General features: G+C 38.6%; 1 protein-coding gene across 1 annotated transcript; it reads left to right on the top strand.

Moving 5' to 3' along the window:
- The first annotated feature begins 543 nt into the window (after positions 1–543).
- On the top strand, positions 544–15,577 carry LOC139730545 (L-rhamnose-binding lectin CSL3-like). The gene is made up of 4 exons (XM_071641401.1): positions 544–593; positions 8,418–8,511; positions 11,398–11,961; positions 15,458–15,577. Exons 2-3 carry the CDS (start codon positions 8,442–8,444, stop codon positions 11,955–11,957), a joined length of 630 nt encoding a protein of 209 aa, XP_071497502.1. The 5' UTR covers positions 544–593; positions 8,418–8,441; the 3' UTR covers positions 11,958–11,961; positions 15,458–15,577.
- Positions 15,578–16,592: the final 1,015 nt, after the last annotated feature.

Here is a 16,592-nt window from a genome sequence, read left to right as displayed (position 1 = left end):
GCCGTGTCTATAGTTTGCATAAGTCGGTGTTTTGTTTTGTTTTTTGTTATCATTCTTCTTCTTTTTTGTGGGGGAGGGAGGGGTAGAAGTTCGGGATACATGTACCAGCATTATTCTTAGGGTCAATGTCTGCCTTTCTTTAACTCTTTTTAACTCGGAGCTCCCTCATGTGCTTCAAGACCATGTTCTTCCCTTAATGGAGACTTCAATGATAAAAACAAACAATCTACAAAACTCGTAGACAAACAAAATACTTCGATGCATCAGTATCATGTTTCTTTATAATGCACATTATTTCGAGAATAACAAACTGCCTGCATAGAATTGAAAAGGGCTACTTGAAAATGAGGTGAAGATGGGTGGTGAAAATGATGATGGAAACTTGATGCTCTCAAAAAGATTATTGAAATTGAAAAGAAAGAAAGAAAAAGATCCGTCATACAAGGGTTTGATAGATCATACATCATGCTGATAAAATCAGACTGTTATCTACACATCTTCCCATAGTGCTCCTCAGTAGTGCTTTGGAACGGTCCCGACAGTCAGACCGTCGATCCAGCCCTCACCATATTTGCTTACGGCGAAATAGGTTGGTAAGTTCAAGAAGCTGTTCTTTAATCATTACAAACTTCAATATGCGACCGCCCGGCTCCAAACCCACAAAAAGAAGGCCAAAACGAATTTCTACATTTCTACATCGCTTAAAAGAGTAAGCTCTAGGCCTACACTTTGTATAAGCATTAAAATGATGTATAACTTGTTAGAATTGGGCATCCTTGCCTATTCAAAGGTAATTGAAAGAAGAGAGATTTAGGTGCAGTTTTATACACTCCGAAAGAAAAAAAAAGATGATTTAAATATTAGCGTTACTCAGGCGTGCAGTGCATGAGAAGACGAATAAAAACAAATAGTATAGATGAAAATCGAAGTAAAATTCAGTTCAATTCAATTCAATTCAATTCATTTATTTTCATACTTCTCATTTATGAACATTACAACAGAAACCAGACAAGTTCTTTTACCTTGTGAACAAAGTGCAGCAGCGCCAGTCACCAAAAAAAAGAAAGATATAGTCTAGGAAACTGCTAATACATCATTTTCAGTTTTGTTTTAAGCCGCCAAATTTTGACAGTTTTAGATGGAGAGATTACTCTCCCAGGTAAGACAGACTTTATAGATTTGAGTTTTTAACATGAATGACTATTCTGGTCGTTTACAGATAATCCGAAAAACTGCGCCTTTTTTGTGTGTGTTTTGAGCCGGGCGGTGACATAATTTAGGTCTATATTCGACTATTTTATACCCTCTCGAACTAGTCACACAGATTTGCATTTCGCCCGATCTCTTACTCTTCCTTCTTTCTCTGTCTCTGAAGAGTTTGGTTTAAAACGGTAGGTAGCTCAACCACGAGCACTGATGTTTCACTCCCCTTATACACATTTTCTTACCGTGCTTATCCACATGATATTGCCCCTGTTGTCCTCATTCATTAATTCTCAACTCTATTATGATGATACTTCATTCTTCTTATCAGTAGATCTCATTTTCTCATTATTTTGTCTTTTGATCGTGATTCAAATCAGGAGTGGTAAGCAATTCCTACATTTGTGCACTTCGTGTGCATTTCAATCAAGTGCAATATCACATCAAGTCATGAACGATCAATCATTGATATGATTATATATTGGCCCTTATATGATTATAAACACATATACTGCGAGCGTGCGTTTCCATGTTAAGATTAACATTTACTGAAAGTTAGAGTTGAGAGTTAAATCAAACTAAAAGAATGATTCAAAAGTTTCATCAGAATTGAACATAGAATATGGAAGGAAAGCCACCCTTGTCTTCGCCAAATACAGGCATAGCACTGGGTTCGATGACATTTTCACCTGCGGCAATTATTGTTCCTAATCGTACGCTAGGTCTAACATATAAATTCTACCCACATAACCCTGATCCTAACCCCCAAATTAAGCTAAACCTAAAACCCTATCACAACCTTAACCTAACCTTGGAGAAATAAGACCGGAGCAATTGTCGCAGGAGTAAATTATGTCCTGTAACCATATCACTATAAATTGTTCTGTTCAAAACAAAATAAAATACATGATTTTAGTCAATGATTTTCAGTCAGTCATTTTGTATCTGCATTCTCTCTTCCCTGAAAGTAATTGTTACTGTATATGAGTTTGAAGGCTACAAGTTACATGTATTTGATGGGAAGGACATACTTTATTCTTATCACTTTCGTGTCCATAGATGAACAGGATACTGTAGTGAGGACATCAAAAGTCGATACAACAGTTTAATGCGAGACTTGATTATGAGTGGTTACATCATCACCTTTGCCAACTTGGCAACATGGGTCATATTTATAATACTTCTATTCCATACCTTCCTTATAAAATGATACCTAATTTCATTATATCTCTTTATCATTCTCTTTGTCCAGTTTACTCTTTTCGTTAAATGCAACTTGGAATGGCATGTAATGGAATGGATTATTGATGTATTGTATGACAGATATTAACGAAACAATGCCTTTAAAGCAAAGATCTTACGCACGACATCGCTTAAACTGCTTGGACATCATTTATTGTTTGCAAATGAGCGTAAAATAACACGTCATGATTTCTGGTTGTCATGGTTGTCGGGCAAGACACGCGCAGACCTATCATGATTCTGACCAGGGAGGTGAGACAAAAGAAAATAGCAGATTCACAAAGCCCCACAAAATAATGTTAAAGCTTATTCTTGAAAATTACATTTAAACGTTTAAACTTGTAAAAATAGGGAGGGGTATACTCCTGCGTGATTAATGAGGATGGAAAATGAAAACATTTTTTTTCTTTTTCGCTGAGAAATATACAAACGTGTAACTGCAAAGAATAACCAATACCAGAGAGGACGAAATTGTTCGTGATTTTCCATAATCTCTTGCATTGCCGATTTATTGGAGATCAAAGGATCTATGAGACGAAACACACGAGCGCAAATGATAGACTAAAAATTACGCGTAGGGAATTCGTCACTTAAAGATAAGGTAGCGTGGGGAATTATGGGCGGCCCGACTCAATCCGAGAGGTCCGATTGAATCGATGGAGTAGTTATTGATTAAAAAAAAAAAAGCTGGAATGCTCATATGCTCATATATGTTATATTTTAAGTTCAATATCTAGAGGTGTCGGAATTATCTTTAAATTGAAGTTTACTTCACCTTTAAGCACTGTTTTTGTTATAGAATTAGGCCTAATACTACAGTATTACCATATATATTTCATTGTAATATTGTTTGGGCTAATTGTGGTAAAACTTAAGTTAATCCTATTTTATTATTACACAAAACAGCAGTCCACATTTATATAGGATAATCTTATTTTGCTCATGCGGATCCATTGTTTCATAAATTGAAAACGTTAAAAGTGGCCGATATTGATGCTCTCTATAGTTGCAGTTTTTATGTTCAAATATATTGATAAACACCTTCCTCCATCCTTTGATATATATATATATATATATATATATATATATATATTGCCTTTAATAGCAAAATTAAATCATGTATACCCGACTCATGATGACAGAAATTTTCATCTTACAAATCCGAAAATTGTTACTAGCACACAAGTCTATGCGACATTATACGAATAATTTATGAGTTGTGAGTGCATAGGGCACGAATATCGCACGAGGCGCGAGATAAGCCACTGGTCTATTCAACAAGGCGCGTAGCGCCGCGTTGAATAGACCAGTGGCGAATCTCGCGCCGAGTGCGGTATTACGTGCCCCAATGCACGAACAAAATCATAAATTATTCGTTTGATACAACACCTTGTCCACAATCACAGTACTAAATTAGTGACCGCTTACTCAGGAAGGCCCAAAAATAAATGTAACATCAGGCAGAGAATTGTAAACCACCCTGTGTACTGCTTTCAAACACTCGTCATGATTCGACCACGACACAGGAATCACAAACTCCGCAGGGTCTATACCCATTATACGCTTACGTTAGATCGAGTTAGGCCTGACTGTTAGGCCGATCTGAGATGTCGGTAGATCTAGTAGTAGGTCTAGACTTTGTCTATTTCCGAAAATGATTTTGTATAAAAACACAGAAAAATAATCAAATTACGGTTTCTCAACTTGAAATGAAGTCTTGATTTTGGGATCACTGTGGTCCACGTAGCAGATCAGAGTCAAAAGTAAAAACACAGCAGGAGGTGAAAAGGCCGCGATACATGCAACTAGCTAGGTAAAGTAGCTGCGCGTACACGTTAACGTTGCAGTACTTAGTACTCCGCCGCGCCTGGTATGGGAGACTTACCGGCAGCGCAGCGCAGCCGGCCAGCACGTACAATGTACACTGTAGTTTGCTGGCGCTTTGCTACGGGTGGGTGTGAGCCACAGAACTCTGTGAGCGGCCATGCATTAGTAGCCCCCCGCGAAGCCGTGCTATAGTACCTTCGAGCCATGCAATAGGCCCATGCCAGGGGCCTATTGTATGGCTGTCACTCTCAATGAGTTTGATAGGTATTTTCTATTGAATGTCATGTGACATGTTCTTGGCCAATCACAATTCGACATCATTCTGAGGTGTTGTATAATATGGGCTGATTTGTGGAATAGTCTTCCTAATTGTATTAAGATAGCTTTTATGGCATGGGCCTATAGCACGGCTCGAAGGTACTATAGCACGGCTTCGCGGGGGGCTACTAATGCATGGCCGCTCACAGAGTTCTGTGGCTCACACCCGTAGCAAAGCGCCAGCAAACTACATTGTACAGTGTACGTGCTGGCCGGCTGCGCTGCGCTGCCGGTAAGTCTCACAGACCAGGCGCGGCGGAGTACTGCAACGTTAACGTGTACGCGCAGTTACTTTACCTAGCTAGTTGCATGTATCGCGGCTGGAGCGGTACTGCCGTGTTTTTACTTTTGACTCTGATCTGCTACGTGGACCACAGTGATCCCAACATCAAGACTTCATTTCAAGTTGAGAAACCGTAATTTGATTATTTTTCTGTGTTTTTATACAAAATCATTTTCGGAAATAGACAAAGTCTAGACCTACTACTAGATCTACCGACATCTCAGATCGACCTAACAGTCAGGCCTAACTCGATCTAACGTTAGCGTAGAATGGGTATAGACCCTGCGGAGTTCGTGATTCCTGTGACTGTGTGGTCGAATCATGACGAGTGTTTGAAAGCAGTACACAGGGTGGTTTACAATTCTCTGCCTAATTGTTACATTTATTTTTGGGCCTTCCTGAGTTGGCGGTCACTAATTTTGTATTGTGATTGTGGACAAGGTGTTGTATAAAACGAATAATTTATGATTTTGTTCGTGCATTGGGGCACGTAATACCGCACTCGGCGCGAGATTCGCCACTGGTCTATTCAACGCGGCGCTACGCGCCTTGTTGAATAGACCAGTGGCTCATCTCGCGCCTCGTGCGATATTCGTGCCCTATGCACTCACAACTCATAAATTATTCGTATACTAGTCAATTCTCACTCAAGACATATAATAGTATTATGAATCGACATCTATTGTCGTTATTATTATGTACTGTCGAGTGTCGATTCTCGTTGTTATTCCATGACAGTTTACTAAAGTCTTACAGTTTTCTGCTTCTTTTTCTGTGGATTGTCTTTATTTTCTGATGTGTCATATCATTTTTATTTGAAATTTATTCATAAATTAGTTTTGAACTGAAACCAGTCCTATGTCTTATAAAACACGCAGAGTGCGAACACAATTCATATTTTCCAAGATACACTTTATTTTTTTTTTCACCACTGTTCACTGCAATGTTACACTACAATGATGACTCGTGTGCATACATTATGCATATACTATACATTATGTATATTATTTTTCCATATGAAAATTAATCTACAAAGTCATTTTTTCTAAATAGCATTCACATTTCATAAAACAACAAATTGCACAATGCGCTTGCCCCCTAACTGTTCTTTGCACTCTTGCATTCTGTACGTACCCTCCTCCGTTATACAATTTATCATGTATTAAAGGATTTGTTACGAAGTATAAGCCATTATATTATTATGCTTTTTCCGAGGCCGTCGTCAAATCCAAGCTTCAGCTTAAGATTACGTTTTTGTTTTTGTTTTTTTGTTTTTTGATTTTTATTTTATTTTTATTTTTATTTTTTATTTTTATTTTATTTTATTTATTTATTTATTTGTTGTTGTTGTTGTTTTTGTTGTTGTTTTTTTTTTTTTTTGGGGGGGGGGGGTATTAATTCGATTGAATAATCAACGATTTACCAACTGTTTTGTATGATTATAACTCACTTATAATATTTCATTGTTGGTACATTGTACAATATATACAACTACATTTATATTCATTTTGTGCTGGATGTAATAAGACTGGCGTTGGAAAATGATTAATAAATAATGTGCATTGTATTGTGAAAATGCAGATATCAAATCAAATCAAATCATATCATATCAAATCAAATCTAATCAAGTCAAATCTTCACTTCAACGAAGCGTACACTCATCGGTAACGTTTGACTCCTGTCAAGATTCTTCGGCTGTGTGTGCATACACAGAGATCAGTGATAAAGTTGTACAGATTTGTTACGGAGTCTCTCGAATATATCCGAGCCGGGCCAGCCTTCCCATCCCATGATGTCCCCGTGCTACACACATATGCAGTTTCTTTAAAGATTCACAGAGCCACGCCAATAAACCATTTCAATCACACCACACAGTTTCATAGATAATGAGCTTTAAATCTCCAAGTTATAAAACACTACCGTATGCCCCTCCTCCCCTCCCCCCCCCCAAAAAAAACCAAACAAACAAGCAAACAAACAAAAAACAACGGGACCCTTTGCAATGATAATTTTGAAATAGTGAATCAATTCAAATACAATTTCAGGGTATGAAACTATAACTTGTTATACCCACATCTTTGATAGAGAAAACCCCATCTGTTTTCCTTCAGTGGTCAAAGACATATAAGAGGATCTTTATAGAGCAAGCAAGGAATCCCTTCCCTCCAAGTTTTGTCCATTGCGTTCACTTGTTAAAATTCAGTCCAAATATAAGTTAGTCAGATAACAAAAGAGTAAAATTGTACAAGACCAACGGTAAAAAAATAATAAATGTGTGAAATTGGATGAAATACAAAGAAACTGTGACACTTTGAAGTATTATCAATTTCTGCAAAACAGTACTTGTACAGTGGATATGAACATGCAAATGAGTGGGCTAACCATGTCATAACCTCACATTTTCCAGTGTTCGTGTACAAAAATATGACGAAAATTCAGTGTTTCTGTCATTAAAGTCTGTAACATGATGTTAGTTCTGGTTGAATAACTTCAGAATAGTGATCAGCTAGATATACGAGGATCTGAGCCTCGGGCATAATTGCGTTTGAATGAAAAACTGGGAATTTCAAGATTTTATGTACAAACTATACATATGGCAAGCTGTGAGGGAGTGACGTGCTCACTTTTCTTTTTGAAAATGTCATAACTTCCTTATTTTTCATCTGATTTTGTTCAAAATTATACCGTAGAACTCACAATATTCTACTCTTTCTTATCAGACTAACTTATATTTGGACTGGACTTCGCCTAAAATAAAGGGGATGGCTATTAACTAATCAGTGAGAATCACTGGGAATCGCCCCGTCACTGTACAGGCATGCTTACCTGGAAACATTAAACTGCACATTACTTGAATATGAGACCATTCTGAAGTAAATAATTTTCACACAACAACAGATACATTATGTACTCTTAAATGAATCCCACTAAGATTGGAAAAATCATCCCCCATTAGCATTCCCACTGATCAGTTACTATCTTTTCTATTCAATATAAAGTAATCCAGTTGTAAAACAACAAATGTTCAATGAACATTAATTATCTGACCTTCACATGTTACTACATAGATTTCAGTCTAAATACGTTCACACACTCACACACACACACACACACACACAGTCATTTTGGTATAAATTCCGAAAATTGCTTGTTTGAAGCATTTTGGGGACAAAGTTATCTCTCATTAAAGTGTTCTCAAAGATCATATTGTATTTGGGGGTAATGCTGTTCCACGGTTGTTCCAGGAGCATCCAAGTGCCACACTTGCCGAAGTTTGCGTAAATTTTTCAACGGGGCAATCCGATTGTTTTTTTTTTTGTTTTTTTTTTAGGGGGGTGGGGCATACTGTATTTATTTCAGTTTTCAGTGCAGCAAATGAAATACATGTAAATGAAATGAATGAATGAATGCTCAGTATAAATCATATTATTGAATTTATAACTAAAAGACGAAATAAACGTATATTATCAACGTTTCTTACATTATGCCTTTATCATTCATTTACATTTTTCATTTACTCTTTTTTTCTCTCCCTCTCTCTCAGTCTAGCTACAGATATCGTCTAAAAATGAACGGTCTGACTGGGATTACCTTGTTCTTCTTTCTGGCGACTGTGTGTGTGTCTGCATTACGACGACGTGAGTGAACGGTTCCATGCCGAAACCACACTGCCATTTTCTTTGTCTGCATGTCTGTCTTTCAGTCTGCTCCTTTCAATTTCTGACTTTGTATGTGTGTGTGTGTGTGTGTGTGTGTGTGTGTGTATGTGTGTGTGTGTGTGTGTGTGTGTGTGTGAGCGTATGCACGCGCGTCTAGTTCATGGAGTTCGAAAATACTGAGTTACAACGGGTAACCTGGTATGTAGAAATGTATACACAGGTGCCATGTGCGGTATACAGTTCGTGTTTTTGAAGGTTTGATATTCCGAATTACGTGAAATAAAGTTTCGTTGATTCGAATGTCGAAAGGGAAACAAGCTTCGTTAATTCGAAAACGAAGTAAGGTTGGCTTGTACCAACATCTATAGGTATGAAGGAACTAATTTACAGTGTGTTACGGGATTAACGAACCTGCCGAATGACGAATCTTGTTTCATTTCAGAATTAACGCATCTTTAGAGTTTTGCGGATCACTACTCTATTCTCACCCACTATGTGTATACATGGGTTTATTTCTTGTTTATCATTAGAACGTAAATGGCAGGACAGTGGCTATCATATACAAGGTACGGTTACGGACAGTTGTTGGGAAGGAGGTATGGATAACCCTCTGCAGGGCAAGAAAGAAGGAAAATATTATAACAAACTGTTTTGGTGTATCTTCTGCAAGACGAAAATACTCGGGGGGGGGGATTGTAAGATGCTGCCAAAGTTTTGGGTAGAAGGGAGAAAAAGGAGAAATTTTGAGTGTTATACCCTATAGGTCAAAACTTGGATTATAATCATGAAATGCACTTGATAGGCCTACACAATGCATCTGCTACGGGAAATTGAGTATATGAATATAAGAACGACCCAAGTCCAATTTTTGGCCAAATTCAGTTTGACATGGGAAATTGTAGCTTATGCATGCACTCATCTTGTGTATAAATGATAAATCCTAATTACCCCCGGAAGTACCTGAAATAAATGAGTTAAATCTTATATGAATGTAAGAATGAAGGACTTGGGTCATTCTTACATTCATATTATAGCGCCCTCTCTCGCCCTTCTCTCATCTCTACAGCAGAATATCATTTATATGAATCAAAGAACGACCCAAGTCCATGTGAATAAAAAAACGACCCAAGTCCATCACACAAAATTGCCTCTCCACAATTAATGTTAACGTTAATTGTCATAATAATATATGTTCTAATTTGTATATACAATGTTGCCTTGCCATCACAGTTAAATAGAATATTATTGGACAAACAAAAAAGAGTTTACTCGAAATGGTTTTCCATGGACTTTGGTCGTTCTTATATTCATATACTCAATTACTACTCCAAACATAGGCCCCCTACGCGAATCCAGTGATTGCAGACTTGTTTTTAAGAATACAGTAGTATAAAGCTTAGGAAGAATTCGAAAAGTTATAAATCAACACGAAAGTTAGGTCACATCAAATAAAACGACAAAATATGACGTAAGTACATGTATTTTTCCAACATTCTCCTGAGAAGGTTGCCTTTTTCTATATGTTTTATGTATATTATTTTAATGATAATCTGTCATGATTTTACAGATGTGAAGTTAGTCGGTTGGGGTCATATCTCGTTGTTATTAAGGGTAAAAGTTGAACGTTAATTGCAATATAATTATCGTTATACCATATTGTGACAAAGTCCACAGAGAATTCACTTAACTATTTTAGCATTGCTACAATAGAAACGAGTCAAACAGGAGTAGGTAGTGAAAGCAGAAATTCTATCATAGCGGGACAAGTACAACGAAACCTGCTGCCATTTTGGTGTTGTTTGTTCATGAAGTTTCCTATTGCAATCATTCAATAGTCTTTCATGTTTGACTGTCACCTCAGTTGCGTTTTTGTTTTGTTTTTTTGTTAAGCGCATTCTTTGACATTGATTTATACTTTCATGCAATGGAAAGTGTTCTTTTTGACAGTATACAATGCAGGGGCCGCAGAACATTTTTCGGGGGGGGGGGGGGGCTGCAGGACGGCGGTCAATGGTACCTCCCCCCCCCCCCCTCCTCCGCTTTAGACCGGAAGAATCTCTAAAGGACAGAACCTTTGGAAGTTCATGGGTGCTGTGATTTTGTTTTCCATTTTTATTCCGACTTTATTTTTTTGACGAGCCAAAAAGGTGGGGGGGGGGCTGCATCTCTATCTTAAGCCCTCGCCCCATCCCTTATCTATCGATTATCGATAATCGATTATAGAATATTATGTAGCAACCATCAGCGGATATATTCGCAGATACAATCCTGACGGCGTACCATTTTGGCCAAAACTTGTATTTCGCATTTTCGTCATTACCCAACTGAAATCGTGATATCACACACTTTCTAATGCGTATGTGTCCATTCTGGCGAAAAAAAGGGGTTTGCAGGCGTATGGAAATTTGTTTAAAACCAAAAAAAATGAATATGGTATTTGACAAACCCATGCATTGGATAAGACGCGACATGAGATGAAATTGGTGCACGTCACGAGCTCGACAGCCACGAGTCATACACCCTACGTGTTATACAGTTCACGAGTCATACTGCCTACTACTATTACGGTCCATGAGCTCGACATCAAGGAAAATAGGAGCACGGGCTATACGGTCCACCAGCTCGACACTCGGCGGAAAAAAAGACCGACTTTTTGCCGAGTGTTGATCTCGTGAGCTGTATGCCTCATTGGTGTCGATCTCGTAGGATAACCCCGATGAAAACCTGGCATCCAAACTTACCCAACAAGCCCCCCATATATTTGCATTGATTGTAATGTGCCCTGATCTTGTTGATCTGTGGTGTTTGAACGTTTACATTACACAACCGATGGACAAAGCTCTCTCATTTTCATCTGACTTTCAGATGCACTAGTTTGCGAACATACGACAATGTATCTCAACTGCGGCGCAGGACGAGAGGTATACATACTGAGTGCAAGCTACGGTCGTCGGAGCGATCGCCTTTGCACGACTGGACGAATGTCCAATACCAACTGCCACAGCACGAGGTCTATGTCTGTCGTCTCAAATGCCTGTGATGGACGGTCTTCTTGCAACGTTCGAGCATCCAACTCTTACTTTAGCGACCCTTGCGTTTATACCTTTAAGTATTTGGAAGTCTTGTACACCTGCGCCTCATGGACGCAGAGGCGTGTCTGCGAGCACTCCACTCTCAGCCTGTCCTGCCCCTCTGGGCAGAAGCTCATCATTGGGGACGCCCTCTACGGGCGGCAGGCTGGTAGAAGTGTCTGTCCTCATCGATACATCAGATCGCAAAACTGCAGAGCATCTTCATCGTTGTCTGAAGTGAGGAACAGGTGCGAAGGGCGAAACTCGTGCTCAGTACCTGCCACAAACGGCGTGTTTGGTGACCCGTGCTGGCGCACGTACAAGTATCTTGAGGTGCAATACGACTGTGTGTGATTCGGTAAGTTTCTTTTTTTTTTAATGGAGAATTTCCGAAGCATCGATCTGACGCCTCGCAAAAATGACACATTTTCCAGGTATTTTCACCCGCACTCATTTGCTGCTTGCAGACTGTGTATTGTATTATACACACATGGCAAAAAGGTCCACTGTCATAAGTTTCTTTTGCTCAACAAACTAATAAATGGCATAATAAATGTGCCAAATAACCGTCTGAACAACAAGAACATTAGTTTGTAAATAAAGCGTTTTGGTGTTACGACTACATTCCCAGGATGTAAGTTTCCTTTTGGGGCCTACACCTATACTGATAGCACATTGGAGTGGCCGGCCTACCAGTCTGCAAGCTACATACAATCAGCGACCACTGGTAGCTGACAATGTACCCTAATTATATACGATAAATCAATAACAAAAAGATTGATCCATCTAGTGTTAAGGAGCTTTTTATCAACTTATTTGATAATTCTAGTAACAAACAACATTTTCAAGGCACGATGTTATTTTGAATTGAACGTTTCATGACCTTTCTTGGGAAAATGAAAGTACAATGTATATATAATGTTGAAAGAATAACTCACGGAAGACAGCGCGTATCGCGATTAGTACAATCAGGACAAAGGTTTTGACGATGCATGGGTTGTGCATCAGATATTTTGAATGGTGGCGCTGCTCACATTTCGTGGAGTACGGTTAAGCGCTTCTCAACAAGAATGTGGGGATGTTTCTCACTGGAACTTGTCTTTTTTTGTGTGTGTTTTTTTAGTAGACAAGTTAGAGAATGTTTAAGACGCCATATCTGCGATATACTCTTTTTGTCATTATTAATTATGTCTGGATACGTGCAAAAGTACAGTGTAAAAAAGAAGAGACACAAGGTCTTGCGCTCACCTGAGTGTTGCAAGTATAAAAGTTCACCTTCCATGCATTCTTGCAGACTCCTAATATACCTGAGAATTTTGGGAAACTTGGGGACAGCTTTAAGAGCTGGGGGCATGGTGTCCATTTGCATATTCATCACACTGGTCGCCCAAGAATAGCATGTTGCCCATTCAAACACTTTGAGATTCTGTAGGTAAAGAGTTCTGTAAACACATCCAAAAGTTGATTGTACCTGTGACAGTTTCGACGACGGGCTGCCATCTATCTCAAACGATGGCTAATTGGCAACTTATGATTTGACGCCAATCAGCAATCATCAAGGTGTGACATCCGAGTGATAGCGCCATCATAAATGCCAGACAGTTGGTAATACCGACTGTCTGACATTTACAACGGCACTATCACTCGGATGTCACACCTGGGTGATTGCTGATTGGCGCCAAATCATCAGTTGCCAATTAGCCATCTTTTGAGAAAGATGAAAGCCCGTCGTCGAAACTGTCACGGGTAAATAAACTTATGGATATGTTTAGAGAACTCTTTACCTATATTTATCAACCATCCTTATCAACTTAATTCGCAACTTTGAGATCCTGTTCCTCCAGGAAAGCTACTTGGCAAGTATGGTGGAAATCCATTATGCTGTTTTCAGCAAGACGATGAAAATGTGTGTTAATTTAGGTCTGCATTTTGCCCCCCCCCCCCCCCCCACCGACTCCGGGGGGGGGGGGGGGGGAGGGGGCAGCCCTGGATCTGCAAAGAACAAACTTGAAACTACAGTCATCAATGTATAACAAACTCATACAAATGTAGAAACTTTGATTTATCACTTCTGGTTCTAAAGAAAAATATCTTAATTTGGGGTAGGGGTATTGGGCCCTCTAGGGGCCCCCATGGGGAGCATAACAGTGCCCTGTTGGACAAATTAAGATCTTAACCCACTAGCGTGTTACCTGCCAGGTTTGGTAAATATTCATTACGAGATTTTCAAGAAAAATATATAAATGTACAATTCAAGTCCCCATTTGGGCCCATCCCACCCAACTCCCCTGGGTTCCAAGGGGGGGGGGGGACCATGCAGATTCTGCCATGAACAAACAACAGTCATAGTCATCAATAGACTGACTCATTGTATCAACTTGTTATTACCTCAATCACTTCTGCTTCCAGAGATAATCTTTAAAGATTCCTTGCGAGGGGATGGGTTTCCCTCGGGGGCCCCCTAGGTGGAGCATGTTACCCATTTTTATGGAATTGAGATTCTACGCCAATAGGGATGCTACCTGCCAAATTTGGTGAAAATTCAGAATGGGGTTTTCAAGAAGAAGATGAAAATATACAATTTAGGCCCCATTAGGAACCCCCCTCCCCTGGGTCCCCTGGGTCCCCTGGGTACCCTGGGGCATCCCTGATTCCACAATGAACTTCGGGTTTTGGGTCCCTCTAGGGGCCCCCAGGTGGGGCATGGTGCCCATTTGAGCAAAAGGGTTAATTGAGATCTTATCCCCCTAGGAATGCTACCTGCCAAGTTTGGCGAAAATCGATTATGAGGTTCTCAAGAAGAAGATGAAAATGTAAAAAAGTTTTCGCACTTCGCACGACGGACGACGGACGAAGAGCGATCGCAATAGGTCACTTGAGCCTTTGGCTCATGTGAGCTAAAAAGGAGAATGTTTTCTGATGGAGAGCAAAATTTTCTAAACTAATATCCATAATTGTCTGGATTGTGACCAACAGATACCAAGTTCGAGTATGGCCAGGCAAATGAAAGCATCTTTTGACAAGATGTTCTTTATCAACAATGGCCATTTTTACTCATGTGGAAGAATTCACACCTAGAAAAGCTGTGGTTGTAATAATGAAGGGGCCATCGAAAAAAGAAAATAGCGCGAATGGTGATAAAGAAACTGGTTTGGGAAGATAAAACCGTATTGTTATCATCGCATTTATCGCCATTTTTGATCCATCATCTTCTCTATCATCTCTGATGTCATTTTGATTTGGTAATTTGACATCAAAGAGAAATTAAAAAACAAACAAACAAACAAAAAACAACCCAACAACATTGTAGGGAATCAAGGTTTCATGAAAAACGTAAAATATAATATGATGAACCTCTATGGTTTTACGTTTTCATGTTTCCACAAATGGTGATTTGCCACAATCAATATGATTATAGATATGAACGTTTCTTGAGGTTGTGTCATCGCCTGAACGTAACTCTCACATTGTTTTTTTAATGTATAATATAAGTGAAATTTCTTCGCTTATATTGACCATTAACAAAATGAAAATAAATATTTGTTTCAACTGTAGAAACTTTCCTCCCTCAATCTGAAAACGGCTTCATCGCTTAATAAAGATAAATGTCGAATGATTTATTCCTCAATTTTCTTAAGTGTCATTTTTATCCTAATTTTTCCTTATAAATTAGGTTACTTTTCCTATTCACGAAAATACAGCTTTCACCTGTCGTACATATCTCATTTCCCTTTATCTTATCAATGTCATTATGACTTTAGAGTGGACTGCCACTTTGAAAAGTGATTGCAGAATAATCTGACGGAATACTACATAACCTACATTCTTTGAATCTTGTTTTTGTCTTTCTACAGCCTCCTATAATCGATGCTTTGCCGCACTGAGATGAAGGAATGGAATCTTCTTGACAGTTAAACGGTTTTAGTTCTTTTCTTACCCATGTCTTATATATGCCACTTTCTCCACGAATCGGCAAACTTATTACAGTTTTTAGAGTTAGAGATCGCAGTGCATTGTTGGCTACGGTTTTGGTATGACATGAACACGAACCGTATAATGATTCTCACATGGATTTAGATTAAAAGATCAGAAAGTAGCAGATGTATAGACAAAGTATCCAAAAGATCCTTCCCTTTACGTTGTTGTAAATTTATGATCATTACCAATTATTGCTCATAATTCCACCCGAGTGTCAAAAATAATGTTGCAGCACACACACACACACACACACACACTTACGCCAAAAATATTGCAGTATTTTAAGGTTTGTTTTTTCTCTTTTTCTCTTTTTCTGCAGACACAGCTGAGTATTTGAAATATTCCAAGAGTATTGCAATGTGTCATCGCATAACATAACATGTTTACACATAATTGTTTTAACCTTTTAATTAATTACTGTGAGGAATGTTTACATTTTTAATGAAAAATTATCTATACATCTATAATATAACATCTACAATGAGAACTGAAAATCCTTTGCGACTTCTTTCTCGATTTAGTTAGGCTTACAGTAAAATGAAACTTCATGTTTCCTTTGTTGAATCAAATCTGTTTCAGAAAAATGAAAGTAAAACATTTTTCGCTTAATCCAACTTCTGATAACGAGAAAAGATCATTTTAGTACATGTGACTCAAACTTATGATATACTAACTATCACGTCATGAAACAGTCGTAAATGGAAACAGTTATCAAGACTAGGCTCCAATAAAAACATTACAAATATCGAAAAGTCTGACATCCTCGTTATACTTCGATTTGTGTTCGTTCTCTGAACAAAATGAAATCATCACGCCTACAGTGCATTGTCGGTCATATCTCATTCATGAGTGCATGAAACAATAAATCTTTCAAGTCTATCAGCATACTGAATCTTATGTGTTTCAGGTAGTAACCCAGGGGCAGTCTGTATCAAGCGTTCGAGTTAGGATGTGTCTTGTCTACAGCCAGCTTCTTGAACTGTAGTCCTTACATGTGCACCCAACACATGG

Source organism: Diadema antillarum, unplaced genomic scaffold (genome assembly GCF_040938485.1).
Source record: "Diadema antillarum isolate AM-2024a unplaced genomic scaffold, OU_Dant_1.0 scf00000022, whole genome shotgun sequence".
Classification (NCBI taxonomy): Eukaryota; Metazoa; Echinodermata; class Echinoidea; order Diadematoida; family Diadematidae; genus Diadema; species Diadema antillarum.
Note: the sequence above shows the minus strand (reverse complement) of the source record. Positions and strands in the feature narration are given on the sequence as shown.

Bases quoted from the DNA above. Each gene is read 5' to 3' on its own strand.
- LOC139730545 (XM_071641401.1), top strand. From the start codon at position 8,442: ATGAACGGTCTGACTGGGATTACCTTGTTCTTCTTTCTGGCGACTGTG. The intron at 8,512-11,397 runs GTGAGTGAACGG...TCTGACTTTCAG, and splicing joins TGTGTCTGCATTACGACGAC to ATGCACTAGTTTGCGAACAT.